This window comes from Podarcis erhardii (assembly GCF_964252035.2).
Source record: "Podarcis erhardii genome assembly, chromosome: 2".
Classification (NCBI taxonomy): Eukaryota; Metazoa; Chordata; class Lepidosauria; order Squamata; family Lacertidae; genus Podarcis; species Podarcis erhardii.
Window position 1 is genome coordinate 54,199,414 of NC_138498.1, and position 18,049 is coordinate 54,217,462.

General features: G+C 39.5%; 1 protein-coding gene across 6 annotated transcripts in view; it reads left to right on the plus strand.

The window, feature by feature from the left end:
• The window catches only part of JAKMIP2 (janus kinase and microtubule interacting protein 2), an 84,541-nt gene extending 71,028 nt beyond the window's left edge, over window positions 1-13,513 (plus strand). For 5 of the 6 annotated variants that reach the window (XM_081852054.1, XM_081852053.1, XM_081852057.1 and 2 more), the window contains 12 exons: window positions 722-850; window positions 990-1,073; window positions 1,633-1,695; window positions 3,157-3,255; window positions 4,364-4,462; window positions 4,918-4,971; window positions 5,575-5,640; window positions 7,343-7,411; window positions 7,596-7,673; window positions 8,324-8,527; window positions 9,196-9,261; window positions 10,861-13,513. In XM_081852054.1, the coding sequence (XP_081708180.1) occupies window positions 722-850; window positions 990-1,073; window positions 1,633-1,695; window positions 3,157-3,255; window positions 4,364-4,462; window positions 4,918-4,971; window positions 5,575-5,640; window positions 7,343-7,411; window positions 7,596-7,673; window positions 8,324-8,527; window positions 9,196-9,261; window positions 10,861-10,911 (1,062 nt within the window). In that variant the 3' untranslated portion in view covers window positions 10,912-13,513. The remainder of the gene's footprint in view (window positions 1-721; window positions 851-989; window positions 1,074-1,632; window positions 1,696-3,156; window positions 3,256-4,363; window positions 4,463-4,917; window positions 4,972-5,574; window positions 5,641-7,342; window positions 7,412-7,595; window positions 7,674-8,323; window positions 8,528-9,195; window positions 9,262-10,860) is intronic. The other variant, XM_081852055.1, reaches the window with a different exon arrangement.
• Window positions 13,514-18,049: the final 4,536 nt, after the last annotated feature.

Sequence of the window (18,049 nt, forward strand, 5' to 3'; positions counted from 1 at the left end):
AGTGTTCTAGTATTGCTTAATTCTCAAAATAAGCATGGTGTATAAATTGTGGGGGAAAATTATTTTGAATTATTGTATCTGGTGTGTTATAACCAGTGCTTTTTTTCTTAAAAAATGTTTAGGGGTACTCTCATTTTCCTTCTCATATTGAAATACTGCCTCTCAATGAGGCCAAACTTAGAGTCACAAAATGTTTAGGGGTATGTGTACCCCTGCGTACCCCTAGAAAAAAGCACTGGTTATAACTACATTTTAAGTACATCACATTTTTTGAAAGAGAACTGAGTGTTTGGTTTTTAAAGGAAACCACATATAAGAGAGAACACAAGCTACAACAATGCTCTCTTTAGGTTACATGTAAATTGTATTCCCTTTAATTTACAAAAAAAAAAGTCCAGGAAGCAACAAACAAACCTTTTCCCTTTAAAAATATCTGAAGAAGTGTGCATGCACACGAAAGCTCATACCAAGAACTGACTTAGTTGGTCTTTAAGGTGCTACTGGAAGGAATTTGTTTCCTTTAAAAATATGTTATTGATGGTTGCATTTTGATATGGTGACTCTTTTAAAATTTATGTTCATTAAACTCCTAAACAAAATACCAAACAATTCTGTGGCTTTCAACATGGTAAAAACCCTATACAATCCTTCCAAGTTTTTGCAATATACATTCCTACAGCTTATAACCACCTGAGACTTCCTTTATTTATTTCTCTGGCAGAGCTTAGCAGCTGAAGAATCAGAGTTGCGATTTCGACAATTGACAAAGGAGTATCAAGCCCTGCAGAGAGCCTATGCATTACTGCAAGAGCAAACAGGAGGTATCATAGATGCAGAACGAGAAGCCAAGGTTAGCATTTGCCATGGGCAACATTTCTCTAAAACTCAAACATACACCCCAAACTTAAAAACAGAGGAGGAGGAGGAGAGAGATGTTGTAAGAAACTCATAGCTGTGTCACATAATGTTGTGGCTATTCTTTTTAACAGGCACAGGAGCAGCTCCAAGCTGAAGTCCAGAGGTACAGAGCTAAAATAGAGGATCTGGAAAAAACGCTGGCCCAGAGAGGACAGGTATATTCTTTTCAACTGGTGTTTTCCGCAGCTGTTTTCACCCATTGGCAATATTTATTTGCTTTTGCATAAAGAAGTTGTTAGAAGCATGGTTTGTTGTATGGGGAATAAATGTTTTGCATACATGTCTCCACTATGTGAAAGGTGACATGTGAAAACCATAAGAGATACACAGAAAACTGTAGCAACACGCCAAATTGGGTGGTCATACATGTCCCACCCATTAAATGTAGCTACTTTCGATGTCCCACTTCCTACAACACAACTATGGATTAATTTGATAGTAAGTGCAATATAAAGCTGAATAAAGTTGAGTCAGAACAATGAAAATAACATCCATTATTTTATTAGTCATAGTGGCTTTAATTACTATCATGACTGTGGTTTCCTATCTCCCGCCAATGTTAGCCCTTTCAGGGCCAATTCACACAATACAATTTTCTTCGACATGCATTAGTTCCATTTAACAAAAAACATGTGTCCATACACATCATAGTGTGTCTACTTCATTACATATCACACTTCTTTTAATGTTAAAATATTTCTTCCCATCAAACAGGACTCCCATTGGGTAGAAGACAAGCAACTTTTTATTAAGAGGAATCAAGAGCTTTTGGATAAGGTATGTTCAAAACCTGAATTTCTGGGTTGTACATCAGTGCGTAGAATTTGCTGCTGAAAACTAGAACCACTGTACCTTATTCTGTCCAGGATTCCAAGCATGATAAGAAGCTTTTCATTTCTCTGCAAATTCTGAAAACAGTAGTCTTTGCAACAGGTAGGCAAAAAGCACAGATATCAAAACGTTGCTGAAGTTCGCATAGGAAGAAAGTAAAATATATTAATTCTAAAATGGAAGAAATAAAGAACAAATGAAAGACATCAAGATGAAACTTAATTACAAAGAAAGGGCAGTAGTTGTAATCAAAAATAAAACAAGAGACTCTCCAACAACATCAGACTGTAAAAGTACCGTATTTTTTGCTCTATAAGACGCACTTTTTCCCGCCAAAAAGTAGGGGGAAATATGTGTGCGTCTTATGGAGCGAATGCAGGCTGCGCGGCTAAGCCAGAAGCCAGAACAGGGAGAGGGAGCGCTGCGCAGCGCTCCCTCTCCCTGTTTCGCTTCTGGCTTAGCTGTGCAAAGCCTCCGCAGGGCAGCGGGGTGCCTTCATCCCGCTGCCCTCCGGAGGCTTCGCAGGCTATCCCAGAAGCCAGAACAGTGAGAGAGAGTGCTGCACAACGCGGGGCTCTGTCCCTTCCCCCACCTCCCAGAAAAGCCCCCAAGAGCCACACTCTCTTTAAAGAGTGTGTGACTCTTGCGGGAGATGGGGGGAGGGACAGAGGGCAGCTTACCCGTGCGCAGCCTCTTTCAGGCAGGGGGAGCCTTCATCCCGCTGCCTGGGAGAGGCTTCAGCGGCTATCCCAGAAGCTAGAACAGCAAGAGGCTATCCCTGAAGCCAGATCCCTCTTGCTGTTCTGGCTTCTGGGATTCAGAATATTTTTTTTCTTGTTTTCCTCCCCCCAAAACTAGGTGCGTCTTATTGTCTGGTGCGTCCTATAGAGCGAAAAATATGGTAACTTTTGGCAGCAATTATTTTTCATCCTTCTTCAGAAATGGCCTTTCAGAGCAACTAAGAATTCTTCCAATTTTGCTCAAAGGCCAGTCCTTACACAATGCATTTAATAATATAAAACAGGAAAACTGAAAAGTCATCCAAGAAAACTGCATGAATCATCAAACATAATCTTCAAAAGTATCTCTTAGCCACAAGGAACAATGAATCCCTCAAAAGTCCCAAATCAGCACATGCAGATCTTGTTTTATGTGCCAGGTTGCTTTTGATATATTTCCATTGATTTTTAAAGGCAATTTATGCTTATAGCACATGACCTGTAACCTTTATAGGCTTTGTTATGTTTTCCATTATCAGGCTGACAACAAAGTTTAAACAGTTGGATAACTTTCGTTTTGGGGAGGGGATGGAATATTGCAGGGGAGAGAGTGGCGGTAACTAACTTCTAAACAAACATGGTCTGGAATCTGCATTAATTACGGTATATATTTACATTTGCCTTATAGATAGAAAAACTGGAAATCGATAACCATCGATTGCAACAGGAGCTGCAGGATGCCAGAGATCAAAATGAGCTGTTGGAGTTTCGGAATCTGGAGCTTGAAGTAAGACGCCGTGGACCCTTTATTGCAGAATGATTTTTGATCATGTTTGTGTTTTGCTGTTTGTGGTTTGCTGTTTGGAAGCTGTTAGCTGCTTTGAATATTTTATACAGAAAAACAGAGTGCAGATACACAAAAATATATAAATGATCATTGATGAACAAAGATAACTGAACTGGGAAGAGCAGTGTGGAATAAAAGTTGCCCAGTTCCTTCCTTCCTTTCTTCCTTCCTTCCTTCCCTCCCTCTGAACAATAGTTGCTGGGAAGCACAACTGGGGAGAGTGCTGTTATGCTCATATGCTCCTTGCAGGCATCTCATAGGCATCTGGTCAGCCACTGTGAGAACAGAATGCTGAACTAGTATTGACCTGATACAAGCAGAGCTCTTTGTATGTCCTTATGTTAAAGAACAACAGAAATAATTAGATGGGCTCACCACCAAGCATCCCCAGGTACAAACAGTGTGCCACGTTCAAGCTCGGTGTTGCTATTTCAGGAGTTCCCCAGTACAGTGTCTCACTGAGAAATTCACCAGAGCATGCATTTTTAGTGTAGGTCAGCTAATCCAGAATAAATAACAGGCTCCAGATCTGTCACAATCATCAATATGAATAGTCTTCTTTGATATATGTTGACAATTAATAGCAGATCGGTTCCCCCTGCAATGTATAATATTTAATGAATAATTTTTAATGAATTTAAATATTGTAAGAACAGATAAATAAATAAAGTCAGTGCATATTTTTGAGAACATTCTTACTGGCATTTGGTAACCCAAGTATTTCATTTCAGATTAACATTCTCATGATTTTTATTGTTTATTTAGTAAACATATATACCGCTCACTCAAAAAAAATTATCTTTTATTATTGAACCTACTGGTCGCTTTTCTTACAAAAACTCAAAGCAGTTTACAAACATACATTAAAACAAACAAATGTACAGCATATATCAGACATAAATGCTAAAGCTCAGCTGTATATTTGTTGCTTCATTTTAAAGGATGAAGAACAAATTGCTTGAACAGGGTAAAAAAAAAGCAAAGTTTTCATCTGCTCAATGTACGTAACTTTTCTAATTCTGACATAATTCTTGCATTTTACTTGAAGGAAAGAGAAAGAAGGTCTCCACCATTTAATCTACAAATCCACCCATTCTCCGATGGTGTAAGTGCTCTGCAGATCTACTGCATGAAAGAAGGTGTCAAGGTACGTTAGCATGGATTCAATAAAAAAGGAAAGTTCCTATTGTCTTTCTTTTGGAACTAATTTTAGTTGTTAAATTGTTCATCAAGGTACAAACAAACACATGAAGATACAAGCAGAGTTAGGATTATGGTGATCCCAATTTAAGCACATTCAAGGATCTCATTTGCATAGAGTGTGTACGTTTAATCCATTACCATTATCCAGTGTATTAGTCCATGTACATGCAAAGACACATGACTTTTGAGTTCAAGGAAGTTGGGCACAGGATCAGTGGGCCCGACCCTGATGAGCTCTTCCCAAAGTTCATTGAACACCTGAGTTTTGCTTTTATGAATGAAGTGTGGTAGACAGTAGAGCTGGATATGATTTTAAGCACTCTAGTTTTTTTGATTATACTGACTGTGAAAAGCCTTGATCCTTCTGTTCTTAATAAGTGTTTTTGCTTTTTTTAATAGGATGTTAGCATTCCAGATCTTATAAAACAGTTAGATATATTGGGCGACAATGGGGTAAGTGATATACATACCTGACAAATTCATATTATGTTCAGCACCACAAGGGAAACCTGTAAGGCTGCGGAGTAATGTAGCAACCTGTTTTTATCAAAGAGGAAAGCAATTGAACTGTGTTCGTAATCTCTTTATTTCAAATTAGTTTTTATTAAGGGATTTTTTAAAAAAAAACCAAAGAAAATGATAAACAGAAAACTTTGTCTGAGATGTTTTGTTTTCAAGAAAGGTATTGCCCAATTGTGCATTTTGGAGATATTTCTGTCAGTTACAAAGACTGGCCTTTTGTGGATAAGAAAGTTTTTGTCTCTGATACAGAGTTCTGCGCTCACTGCAGACTGCAATATCCATGTAGGCATGTTCCCCCATTCATTTGAAGAGAGAATGTGATTTTGCACAGTGCATCGCATTGCCTGTACACAAGACTGCTTCCTCCACTTAAGTGAATGGGGAAAGTCCATTAGGGGCATGGGAATACTAAGATACTAAGATGTATTGGACTATAGGAGAAACTGAATCGGAATTCTCTCCCTCAAAGAGTACCTATTTAGCAAACAACTGTTGCTTTTCTCAGTTTGATCTTTTGCCTTTTGAAATTTACAGAATTTAAGAAATGAAGAGCAAGTGGCCATAATTCAAGCTAGCACCGTGTTGTCCCTGGCAGAAAAGGTACTTTGGGGGCACTTGGTGTCTTTAAGTGTACACGAATTTAAGCTATTAATTGGAAAGCGATGTAGCACAGAATGACGGGGGGAGACTGAAATATTATCTGCCTGTCAAAAAGTATGTTGTCTTCTCATATGAAAGAATGGATAAGAGTAAAATATGATTCAGGTGCATTCTCCACAAAAGGAAACATTAGTTTGCTCCTGCTTGTTTGTTTTTTAAATAATTTCATTCATCAATCCTGTTGTTCAGGTTGGCCTGGTTCTTGGATATAAGCCAAATCATTTTATTTTGTGACTGTTTACTACCTTTCAGTTGCCCAAGGCACTGCTCACTTTAACATTCTAGTTCCAGTAAGAGTTCATTACAGTTAAGAGTAAAAACCAGAGTTTCATTGTTCAGATAAATGACAATTTGCTTGGCCTGAAAGCTCCCACTCTGTGAATAACAACAGATTAATGAGCAATGTGCACTTTAGCTAGCAGAGTCTGTCCTTGAAATGATGAGGTTACTACCCAAAATGATGCACACACGAATGATTCACATTAACACAGACTGCCCTTTAAATGGAGAACAGGCCCACAGTTGGGTACATAGGGCATAGCCATATACTGAGACCATTGATCCATCTAGCTCAGTATTGTCTACATTTGACTGGTAGCAGCCCTCCATCATTTTTCAGACATGGTTTTCTCCCAATCCTACCTGGCAGGGATTGAACCTGGGACCACCTGCACACAAAGCAGATGCTCTTCTGCTGTGCCATGGCTTCCTGGTACTGATTCTGCTGTGCTGTAAATGATAAACTGATGAGCTCTGAGCAGAAGCAGAACCACTCAGCCCTTTGAATGGGAAAAGATGAGCAACATCAAACATGGGGTATCCAGGAAAAAATATCTCAAACATAGAAGACTTAGGTTTGGGAAGATGGAAATATCCACAAGAAAAGACTTGGAAGGATTTGCACAAGTGGTTAAGAAATAGAACTTGCCTGGACTTGGCTCTTGGACAGGGTTGGGTAACTTGTAGACTTCTACATATTGCTGGGTTCCATCTCCCTTCAACCTCAGCCATCGTGGTCTGGGCTAATGGGAGGTGTAGTCTAGCAACTTCAGGAGGGCCATAGAGGTTCCCCACTGTTACCCTAGGCCACGTTTTCAGTGCTTCAGATGTGAACAAAATGTCTGTGATTAGGGGTTTCTTTTTTTAAAACCACTGGGCAGCCATAGCCTCCTACCACATTTGGTATGGATCCGAGGTATGGATCCGAGTCCAACACTTTATACAAATGAATGGCAAACAACTAAAGTAAGATATTTATTTATCTACGTTATGAAAACTTACATCCTTACGGGTTACAGGTTGAGCCACAACTACAATACAAAACCACATAAACCCAACATTCTAAATGTTCTGTTTCATTCTATTATTTCATTGTGGTGGTTTGCTGCTTTGTTGTTTGCTGCCCTGGGCTTCTTTGGGAGGAAGGAAATAGGAAAGAAATGTCAAGATTAATAGATAACAAATGCATAGAATTACAGGTCAGTAAAATCAGTGCTGTTATCTGTTAGAATGCCATTAACTGCCTTTACAGTTGCTGAAAGAGAAAGCCGTTCAGAAGGCTCCTATTTCTTTTGTTTCTTGTTTTGACAAGAGTAATGAAAAAAAGATGCAAATAACTTTTTGGCCTTGCTCCTTTTTCTAGTGGATACAGCAGATTGAAGGGGCTGAGGCAGCTCTGCACCAGAAGATGATGGAGCTGGAGAGTGACATGGTAGGGGGGAAAAAACATAAACTAGACCTTGTAATTGTTGCCATCTTTGTCCCATACATACACCACACGTTTTATTATTTATTTCCTGAATGATTCTGAGCATCAAATGTGTCCTTTGCTACAGCTTTTGAATAATTAACTTGTGGTTTTGTTTGTTTTTTCCCAAAATCATCCTTCATTGTAGGAGCAGTTCTGTAAAATAAAAGGTTATCTAGAGGAAGAACTGGACTACAGGAAACAAGCTCTTGACCAGGCCTATATGGTAAGTTGAAAGCAAGAGCAGGAATGAACTCCAGAACATAGATCTCAGAACACTGATTACATGCACCTCAATGTATTTGGGGGTACATTCTCATGTCAGCAGTTGGAATTGTGTCTGTGTTTTTGGGTTTTTTAGAAGGTAGAACATTTTCCCTGTTGTGGTGGTGGGAGGGAAAGAAATCAGCCTGAGCTATGGGTATCTTGCATATGCGAAAGCTCCATTGCCTACATGGAGCTTCCGTGGGCATAATAGCAGAAAAGGGTGCATATTGTTCCCTTTGTGCAGGGTTACATCTGCTGTTGAAGTGAATGGGAAAATCTAAATGTGACTGTAAGCATTCACTACAGTACATCTAAGTGGGTAGGCAGGTAGATGATTTTAGACCTTCATGTAGAATTGTTATCATTCACCAAATTCTAGAGACTAATTAATACACTATATATACACATATGTGTAGACACACACCAAGAAAGAGAGAGAGACAAAAAACTATCACAAACTTTCCGTTTTCATTTTGACTCCTCCAGTCTAGCCACCTTGTTCTTCCACATCATAGTTTTTAAACATATGCATGTTAAGGAAACTCAGGATTATACCTACCCAAGTGGTTTAGTGTGAGGTTATACACCTTTTCCTCTTCCATTGCTTAGAGAATCCAGGAGCTTGAAGCCACTTTGTACAACGCTTTGCAGCAAGAAACAGTGATCAAGTTTGGAGAACTGCTCAGTGAGAAGCAGCAGGAGGAACTTAGGACCGCTGTCGAAAAATTAAGACGGCAGATGCTGAGAAAAAGCAGAGAATATGATTGCCAGATCTTGCAGGAGAGAATGGAGTTGCTTCAGCAGGCACATCAGGTGAGATTCAGAAGAAATACTATTAGGTTTTATCTTGCAAAAAATGCCATTGTTATCCACTGTTTCATGGCCAATGCATTTGCCCTGTAAAACACCAGCAACAAATCAGGTAGACCTGTGGATTTTGCATTACATAAGGCACCTCCAGACTGGCAGTATTTCACAGGATGGAATCATAGCAGTAAATTTGGGTTCACACAATTAAAGAATAAAAGCACTCTGTCACCCTAGTGCAACAGACCTACTTAAAAAAAGAAATGTATTTTTTGCAGTTAGGAAAGTAATGCATTGAAAAGTGGGAAATGAACCAATGATTTACAAAATAAACATCCCACAAGCAAATTAGGATGAAAGTTCAATAAACAGGTTGTCCAGAGGAACTCCAAGTGGTAAATAAGTAAGTACATGCTTTACTCACTTGCAGAAATCAAGGGAACCCAAACTTATTTTTGACATTTTGAGTCTGTGATCGTATATTCACTTACCTGGATTCAATAGGACTTATTTCTGAGTAGACAGGTATCAGATTGCACTGTAAGTAGAGTGCACATTAACTGCTCACCATCAATACAAGTTCTTAATTTAGAAATCTTAAATGGTATTTTCTCTGTCAAAATTCAGCAAACCTAAAGTTTCTTTCTCTTTTTATGTGTGCATTTCATTTCTAGAGGATCAGAGATTTAGAAGATAAAACTGACATCCAGAAGAGACAGATCAAGGATTTAGAAGAAAAGGTTGGTTATTTACATATTTTAAAATGTGTAGAAGCCTAGATAGTTTAATATTTTATGTGTTCCTTTCAGGTTTATTAAGTCTAATTGGTGTTAATTAATTGTTCTGTTGCTTTGCATTTTTTACTCTACAGATTGTACTCCATGAAATTTTGCAGAGGCTTTTCTGTAAACCTCTGCCTTTCTATTGGAAATCAGCTGTTTCTGATAGAGCTGAGCCAAAATACTCCCTCCTTCACTTCAGTGCCCCCATGACTCATTGTGGATATTTGAAATGGACATGTGAACAGGAGTAAAGAATTTGCCCCACTACCCAGCAAGAATGGTTCTTGCTCCCCATTGTTACTGGATGCTATTTTGTTTCCTCCCCACCTAGAAGATATCAGAGTAAGGGCTGAAAACTTTCTGTACCTGCCCTTACTTTGATTTGGCTTCAGGCTGACACCATCAGAATGAGGGCAGGAGCAAAAAACCCTGACTTTGGCATCTTCTAGGTAGGAAAGAACTTTGAAGAATAATTGTGCTTTGTAGCAATACGCACATAATCACTCCAACACTGGAGAAAAGTGATAGAGGACTATGGAAGGAGAAATAAGTTTCAGGATACCTTCCAACCCTCCAGAATGAGTGGAAAAAAATGTTCTTTAAATAACTTTCAGCTCAGCACTAGTGTCTATTTACTGCTATCCTATTTTAAAATTTACAAAGGGAAAGAAACACTGGCCTGAGATATTAGTTGTGATTCAGACTTGCAGATTTGCCCACATTTGTGTAATGGCTGATCAAGAGCAGTTTTTGTTTTTAAGTCAGTCTACCCTTCATCGGATTTTTTTTCTTCCTGTTAATGAATCAGACAGCTGGTAGTGCACTTCACAGCAGCAAATGGATTTTAACTGAAGAAGCCATCCAGCCTTTAATCTCTGTGTGAAAATCAAAGCAAAATATTGGCGCTAATCCACCTATGCCATCATGATGGAAATCGTTTCAGGGAAAAGAATCAACCCAAAAGATTTTCCATCATGGTTAACCATCATGGTTAATAGTTGATGTTCATAATACAAAGGCTTTCCCTATTTACTATTTTTGCATGACCAAAATGTATCATTCTATCATTTTGCTAGTACAGATTTATACAGGCTGTCCAGTCTTCCACTCTAACCCTGTGTTATGATCAAGACATGGGAGCTCCAGTGCACCCAAGGAAATAAAAATTGCACTTCAGCACCCATTCTTGTGCCCTCAAATTGGGTCCTTTCAGTGACATGAATTTTGATTCCTACATGTGCATCTGAGATCACACCTCTTTATCAGATCATAAATCCCCAACTATTCAAAGTCAGCCTAACAGGCTGATTTCCATGGAAATCTGCCAAGCTACTAAGCACAAGGCCTTTAATAATGATTTGTGCCAGTTAAATGTTAACAAAATGGACGCAACCCTATAGTCTAAGTGATGTATCACTTCCAGGAGAAAAGGTTTACTGGAAGTATAATCATTGTAATCACATGTCTAATGGAGTTAGATCCTTATCACATACATCATAGTGAAAATAAATATTATATCCCCGAAAAATAATGTCTTCTTTTCCTCTTCCTCTGCAGTTTCTTTTTCTGTTCTTGTTCTTCTCTCTTGCCTTTATTCTTTGGCCTTGATGTCAAATGTGCCTCCTGAAAGGTAAGACTGCTTTCTTTGTTTTCCCTTAAAATACTAAGCCACACACATACCTCTTTCCAGGTTCTTATCCAAAGCAGCACAGCTGAATATCTAAACCAATGTTGATCCAGAAACAAGATCAATCAAGTGTGTTTCAGACCTTCTACAAAGGGCCATTTCATACATTATGCAGAGGCCAACTTGAGTTTCCCACAGGAAGTTGTAGCCAATCTCAGCTCCCTGAGTGGACCTTTCTGTTGTATGTGTTTGTAAACACATTTATTGCACTCAGACTTTACATTAGATGGTTGCTGTAATGTGTGGTGACCCTAAGGAAATGTGGAATGTTGCCTTTGTCCAGAATATATTATTGGTTGCTTCTAACCTTTGTCCTCTGTCCAGCAATCCTTCCCTCATTATTTTCCATAGCACCAGCTTTTGGTAATATAGAGTGTGAACCGTAAGTCATCATTTGGAGTGACTAGCTTAAGATGCAGAACAACAACAACAAAAGATTTCATGGTTTGACTTCTCTTTATGTCTTTAGAGTATAATAAACTAATAGCTACTCACTTAGACTGAACTGTCTTTGAAGACACTATCAAAGTAGAAAAAATACCCCCAAATTCTTAATTTAAAGATTGGTGTCTTCTAAATAAATATAAAGGAAGACACATATCTGGTTGCTTTTCAAGTCTCCTTATTAACAGTTGACATTTTACTTTGATTTGTATAGGTTGTAGCAAGCTGCCAGCAATCGCCACTATGCCCCACTCTCTCCAAACTGGTGTGGGAGATGAGCCAGGAAGGTCACAAGTGTCATCGCCCACTGTGATGACATCACACGTGGGTGCTGTTTGCTTACCAGCCAGCACCACAATCAGGTGTAGCCATGATTGCTGCCAGCTGGGCAAGAAAGGGCCTAGCTGGGCATTACCTTAGAGCCATGTAAATGGTCCAGAGATGCTTAGAAGAGGGAGGAGATGGAAGGAGAGAGGAGAGCAGAGAGACTGGAAGCGGGTACTACTCTTTAATTAGGGAGGTCATTTGAATGGTCCCCTTTTACCAGACATGCTTTTCTCTTGCTTTCTAGAGCGATTGACTATACAGAAAAGTCCTCAAAGGGCAGATGCTTCCAAACACACGAAGAAGAGAACACTGTTTACAACCATTGCAAAACAAAGCGACACTCTGTCACCGAGAGACCACACCCACCATGGAGTTTTAAGCCATTACTTCAAGATTTGTTACTTGACAGTTCCCTGTCTAAAGCTACAAGATATGCTGCACTTAATAACATTCTATAAGGAGGGAGACAAATATGCCATCAGCATATATCACTAGGATTTTTATTTTATTTTTTATGGTGAAGAATCAGCAAGCAAACCACATTCAGTCGATAAAGGTATGCCAGGCAAGGAACCAAAGTTACTATGAACAATCTATCCCTGCTGTGCAGGGGGGTTATTTTAAACACGGACACCAACTTCCCATGAAAGTCATCAATAATAAAAGGGACAGAGCAGAAGAAACGTATACAGGACTCTTAAGGGGACAGTGACAATAAAACAGTTGATGTGGAAAGTCTGGCTTTCTTAATACAGGGACACTTTCTCTCTCTCTCTCTCTCTGATTTTAAACTCAGGAACAATGACAGCTGCAATGTGAACAAAAGGGGGGGAAACATACTCTGTTTTTGTTTCATAATGGGTTGAAACTGACAATGGGATAGACGTGGTTGGAATGTTAATCTACTGCTGCCTGCAGTATAGCATGGGTGATCCATCTAGTGAGAATGCCTGACAGCGCTCTTGAGGATTCCTAACAATGCTGTAGCCTTATTTGTCGCCAGGGTCCTTCCGCAAAGGGAGGATGGCTGTTACATCAAGTGAAGAACTTGACAAGGACGCAACACTCATTTCACTAACCGTTTAATATATCTTCGGCCACTGGAATGGGGCGGAAAGGTCCTCCGACAAAGAAATAGCTGTGTCAGAGAGGAAGCAAATGCCTGTTAATCAAACCTCAGCTTCCGAAGAGTTTCTGCCTCCACTCACTTGTACAAGTGAAATCCTCCTAAACAATTTGTTTTCCCCTGTCATGTTGTGTTTTCCCAGTTGGCCGCATGAACCAAAACGATGAAACCTAGGATGTACCCTTTATTATCTCACCCATACATGACCAGTACATATCTTGCTGTTGAGGTTAGGCTTGCGTTCATCATCAAGGCCTGCCTTTTAATGCAGCATTTATCTTCCAGGTGACAAATAACTCTCACTTGATTTTGCAAGGTTTCTTGTTGGATGTAGCACCTGCTTGTGGAAACCCCTGCTTAGAATCCTTGGTTTGTGTTTGGAGAAGTTCTGATGACTGGCAACGTGCATTGAGGGCGGATGTCATCCCTGTGCTGAAGGCAGCAGTAGAGCCTGGTTTGTTATATAGCGTACGGAGAACCTCAGCTCTGTTCCCAGAAGCCTGCACTGACCGTCTCTTCCATTTTACCACCTTATGCCTCTTCTCCCTTATAGAGATGGGAGAAAAAGCAAGGACTTATCTTCCACCTGTGCACCTGCAGAATTTAAATACATTTAGAAATATAAATACGGCAAGCATTGAATTTGCTTGTGGTTGTTTGCTCCTAATAACAGTGGCCAACATAAGATTATGCTATGCATTGCTTAACATTCAAAACGGGGGCTCCATACAGACATAAAGCAAAGTCTCTGATTTTTTAAATGCTGGAATGCTGCAAGAGCACCCATTGGTTCGTTGCCATGCCATCATGTCTAACATTCATGCACATTTATCACCCCTACCTGCTCAGAACTGTCCTCCTGTTAGTGCCTTGTAAAGGCACAGTACTTGCTATCAGACATTCATACAATCAAGAAAATCAGTAATGAAGGGATGAACAACATTCTCACCTACAGTGGATCCACACCGCAATGTTAGTCTTATATAAATTGAGTTTGCCGCAGCAGCACCTTGAAAGCATGAAGCTATGTGGCTAGGGTTACCCATGCAACTTCCCCTGGTGCCCATGAAGGTTTTAAGATCCTCCTTATGAGGTGGTGACCTCCCACCTACCTGGAAAAGCACATAGAAATGAAAGAGGAAGTATTAAGAACCACAGATCTTGCACTTTCAATTATTGCCATGGTGCAAAGCATGGATGTGAGGCATGGATCCCATCCAAACCACCAGTCATGTCATAGGTCACCTCTGTGACCTTAGGTGTGTTTTGTGACTTCTTGGTGGTTTTGTTATTATTACAAATAATGAGGATTCATGCCTTGGATCCATGTTTTTTATCATACTGGCAAGCCCTGGATCTGTCTTCTTTATTGTGCAGTCTACCAAGGTAGGCTTTAACTTGATGGTGGTTTAGGGGACTGGAGGGTATAAAAACATGCAAATTCAACAGGATCCATTTTAATTCCACTGGATTCGACTTTTATTCAGACCCCATGGCAAAGCAAAGTTTTTGTGCGCATTTTCTCCCAGCCAAAGGCTCACAAGCTCTGTTTCTCAGATGTGTCCATGATCCCTTGTAACAGCTTGTCAGAAAACAGATGCATTGAAGGTTACATTCTAATATGCTTTATTGCTAAACTAAAACTTACATAAGAGATGCTGTACAGTTCTGGTTACAACCTAGGTTCAGAGTCACTCCTCCTCTAGATCTGCCCCCCTCCTCTCACACTACATCTTCCAGATGCATTGCTCCAAGCCCATGGGCTGATTAGTAGCAATACTTTCATACCCTCCAATATTCCTCAGAAAATAGGGATGTTCTATTCTACACCAGTAGAATTAATCTTAGATCACCACAGAGCATAGAATGAGACAAAGGTTCCATAGTTACAGTATATGGAATAGGAATTCCACAAAGGAATGGCACTCGGTACAATCCGTAGCGGTAAGAAATCTGTCCTTCAGAGAAGCTTGCCTACCATAATTGATCCTGTCAGTAAGGAACAGCTTGCTGTGTTCTGTCACTTAAAGTGATAGAAGCTCTATCCATTTTCTGCGTCTTGTCCATTATAGTATGTCCCTTTTGCAATTTGATGAGTGCAGATCGGTACTGAATGGTTGAGGTACTTTGCTGAGCAAAGTTTGTAACATCTCAGTTTGGAAACAAAATCCTGTGCTTTTCTATCTGCTTGCTATCGTTACTTTTCTATGTGTCACACTCATTTGTCTCTTAGCATCTTGTGAGAAGCCAGGATAGAGTTTACTTCCCAACGTTAAACCTGAATTTGGTCCCAAAATTCTTGTGCAGAGGATTGCTGCACCACAAAGAGTTGTATCTCCCATACAAGATGCTGAGTCGCCAGCATTGCCTTCTGCACCATTCCACATATCGTAAAAATGCCCTGACCTAAATACTGAAAAAGAGCTTGCTTTGTCTTACCACAGTGTGGATTGATTCTGTCAAGTCAGGTTAAGGCTATGAAAAGGCACCTACAGTAAAGCTTCCCTGCAGAACAGGGCTGTGATTTTCTTTGAAGCCATTTCCTTTGCTCTTTGGAATACCAGAAGGCTAAATCAACTTATCTGTGCTGCAATTTACACGAAACCTTACAAGATGCAGTATGTGTTGCAGGGTATGTCCACACTGTGTGTTTGCAGCTTTTGCCATTCCTGTTTAAATTACGTAGTCTATGTGACTAATCTCAACACTAATCTCAACGTTTCCCCCCAGAAAATTCCCAGTTTACCCAAAATAGGGATAATCTAATAAACTGTGGGAAATCAGGCTCCAAAGCACTCCACTCAGGGTGCAGATTATTTTGTTCCAGTGTCTTTGAGTGGATCATTCATCACTATTTACTACTCTCATTTCCATGCTTCTTCAAAACATTCATTTCTTTTTCTGCTGTGCTCCACTATTTCTGGAAGGCCCCTGAATGAAAGAGGAAGCCATAGCGATCAATCTATCATCTATCTATCATCTATCTATCTATCTATCTATCTATCATCAATCTTTTGATCCTTCACATTTGCACAAAACCATAAAACTACACAAGCAAAACACATTAAAAATATCTACAAGAGATACTGCACAGCAATCAGAAAATTGTGCTGATAAATTACGGTTGTTTTCATTTATTCCCCAGGCAAAACCCTCAATGGAGAAGCATAGCATTATATAATAATAATAATAATAATAATAATAATAATAATAATAATAATTTGATCCCTCAGAAAACATCAGAAGCATGAGCAGAGAATTTACAGTTGCCTAACTATACTTTTGCACATTTCCTGGGCTGTGATTTTTTAAAAACAAAAAACAAGGTGCATCATAGTTATCTACATGATTTAACAACTAAATAATGCTCAGATGTGGACAAGCCCACAGTCCCTTATTTTTATTTTACTGGAGACTCTACCACTCAAGATATTCAATATCATCTTCACTTTATAAATGAATTTCCTAGGCTTTTGTGGAGGAAATTCTAGACCTGACAGATTACAAACTTCATATGGGTGAAATATAGTGATCCACTTAGTGGAGTGACATTTTATCATGGTGTATCTGTGACTACTTGGCAATGTACAGCTAAGAACAAGGGTGGGTTCTTACCACTTCTTGCTTCTCCAGCTTTCTGATGGGGTGCAGAATGTGGTAATAACCTCCTCAGCATCTGGCAGGATGTCACACAACATATTTGGGCTGCCGTACGTCCGGAATTTCCTAGACATAGCTGGGATTCATCCGCCGGAAATAGCATCTGGGTGGAATTTCTGAAATTCGGCACAAATGTCCAGGAAAACCCGGGCATATGGCAACCCATGTTGGAAGTGTCTTTTTTTGTGAATTTCCTTTTTAAAAAAACTCAATAACGGCTCAATAACTTCCCTCCCCCAAAAAACTCAACTTTTAAAGTTAGCACTTACTGAATGGTGCTTGTGAGAACTGTTGAGTGAATACAGTTCTCAGATACCACTTCCATTCTCCCAGCAAAACGAAAACCAACCTCCATTTGATGTTTCATGTGCTCTTATTATTTATTTATCATCTCCATTTTTGTGTACATTTCATTCAACATCTCAGAATTCTAGGCATTGCAGGCTTACTACCATATCCCCTGGTGAGTGAATGAATATTTACCTGAGAAATATATCCCTGTATCAGCACTCTTTAAATTAACAATAACACTGCCCAGAATGGGATCTACAATTTTCAATTTTCTGCAATTTTCAATTTTCTGAAATCTAGCAAAAAGTATGCGTATCACTGGTGGTAAGAGAACATGGCTGGTTGATGACATTTTTGTTTTCATGAATTGAGGCCGGGAGTGAAAAAGAGCCATGTAGGCAAATGGAATACCCACATCTTTATTCTCCCAGTGGAAATAACTGCTGTCAGATGAAATACAGTTTATGAGATGCCATTTTATGGTAATTCTTACCTTATCTTCAAATTGTCTGAGGCCCTGTAATTACTGTGGAATCCACCTTCAGTATACAAAATATTTCCCATTCTTTCAGGGAGAGAGTGTTGTTCATCCAATCAAGCCAGATTTCCATTGCTAAAAATGCAGGCATACATACACACAGAGAGAGAGAGGTCCTGTGACCGTCTTATATTTTCTCTCGTTAGCACTGATGCAATATTTGCAATGTAAAACATGCATTGCCCTTTAACACTACATCCCCGAATTCTAAAATATGCAAATAATTATGGCAGTCATATGTAGGGGCAAATAACATTGGTACTATGCCACTCAACTTATAGCATTTCCCAAACATGTGGCTTGGAATTAAAACCCTTTAGAATCCTGCAATAGCAGCCCAGAATGCTGCAATATGATTTCCATTGTACCACGGGGTCTTTGGGCCAGTGCTGCCATTTTTCCTATATCCATTTTTGTTTTGTTTGAAATGTACATCATTATAGGACTGCTTCCTGAATACCCAGTTTTGCACTTTAGAGTGCTTTTAACATGTGGAAATTTGCCTTGCGTGCCCACATGCCAGTTACCACAGGTGGTGCCAATTATTCCTCTGGATACATCAATAAAAAAACAATCCAAATATGAAGAACTTGTACCTTCATTGGATAACAACTGTCTGATGTGACCTTATGTTTCAATCTTGTATATGCCTACCATGATAACTTCTCTGTTC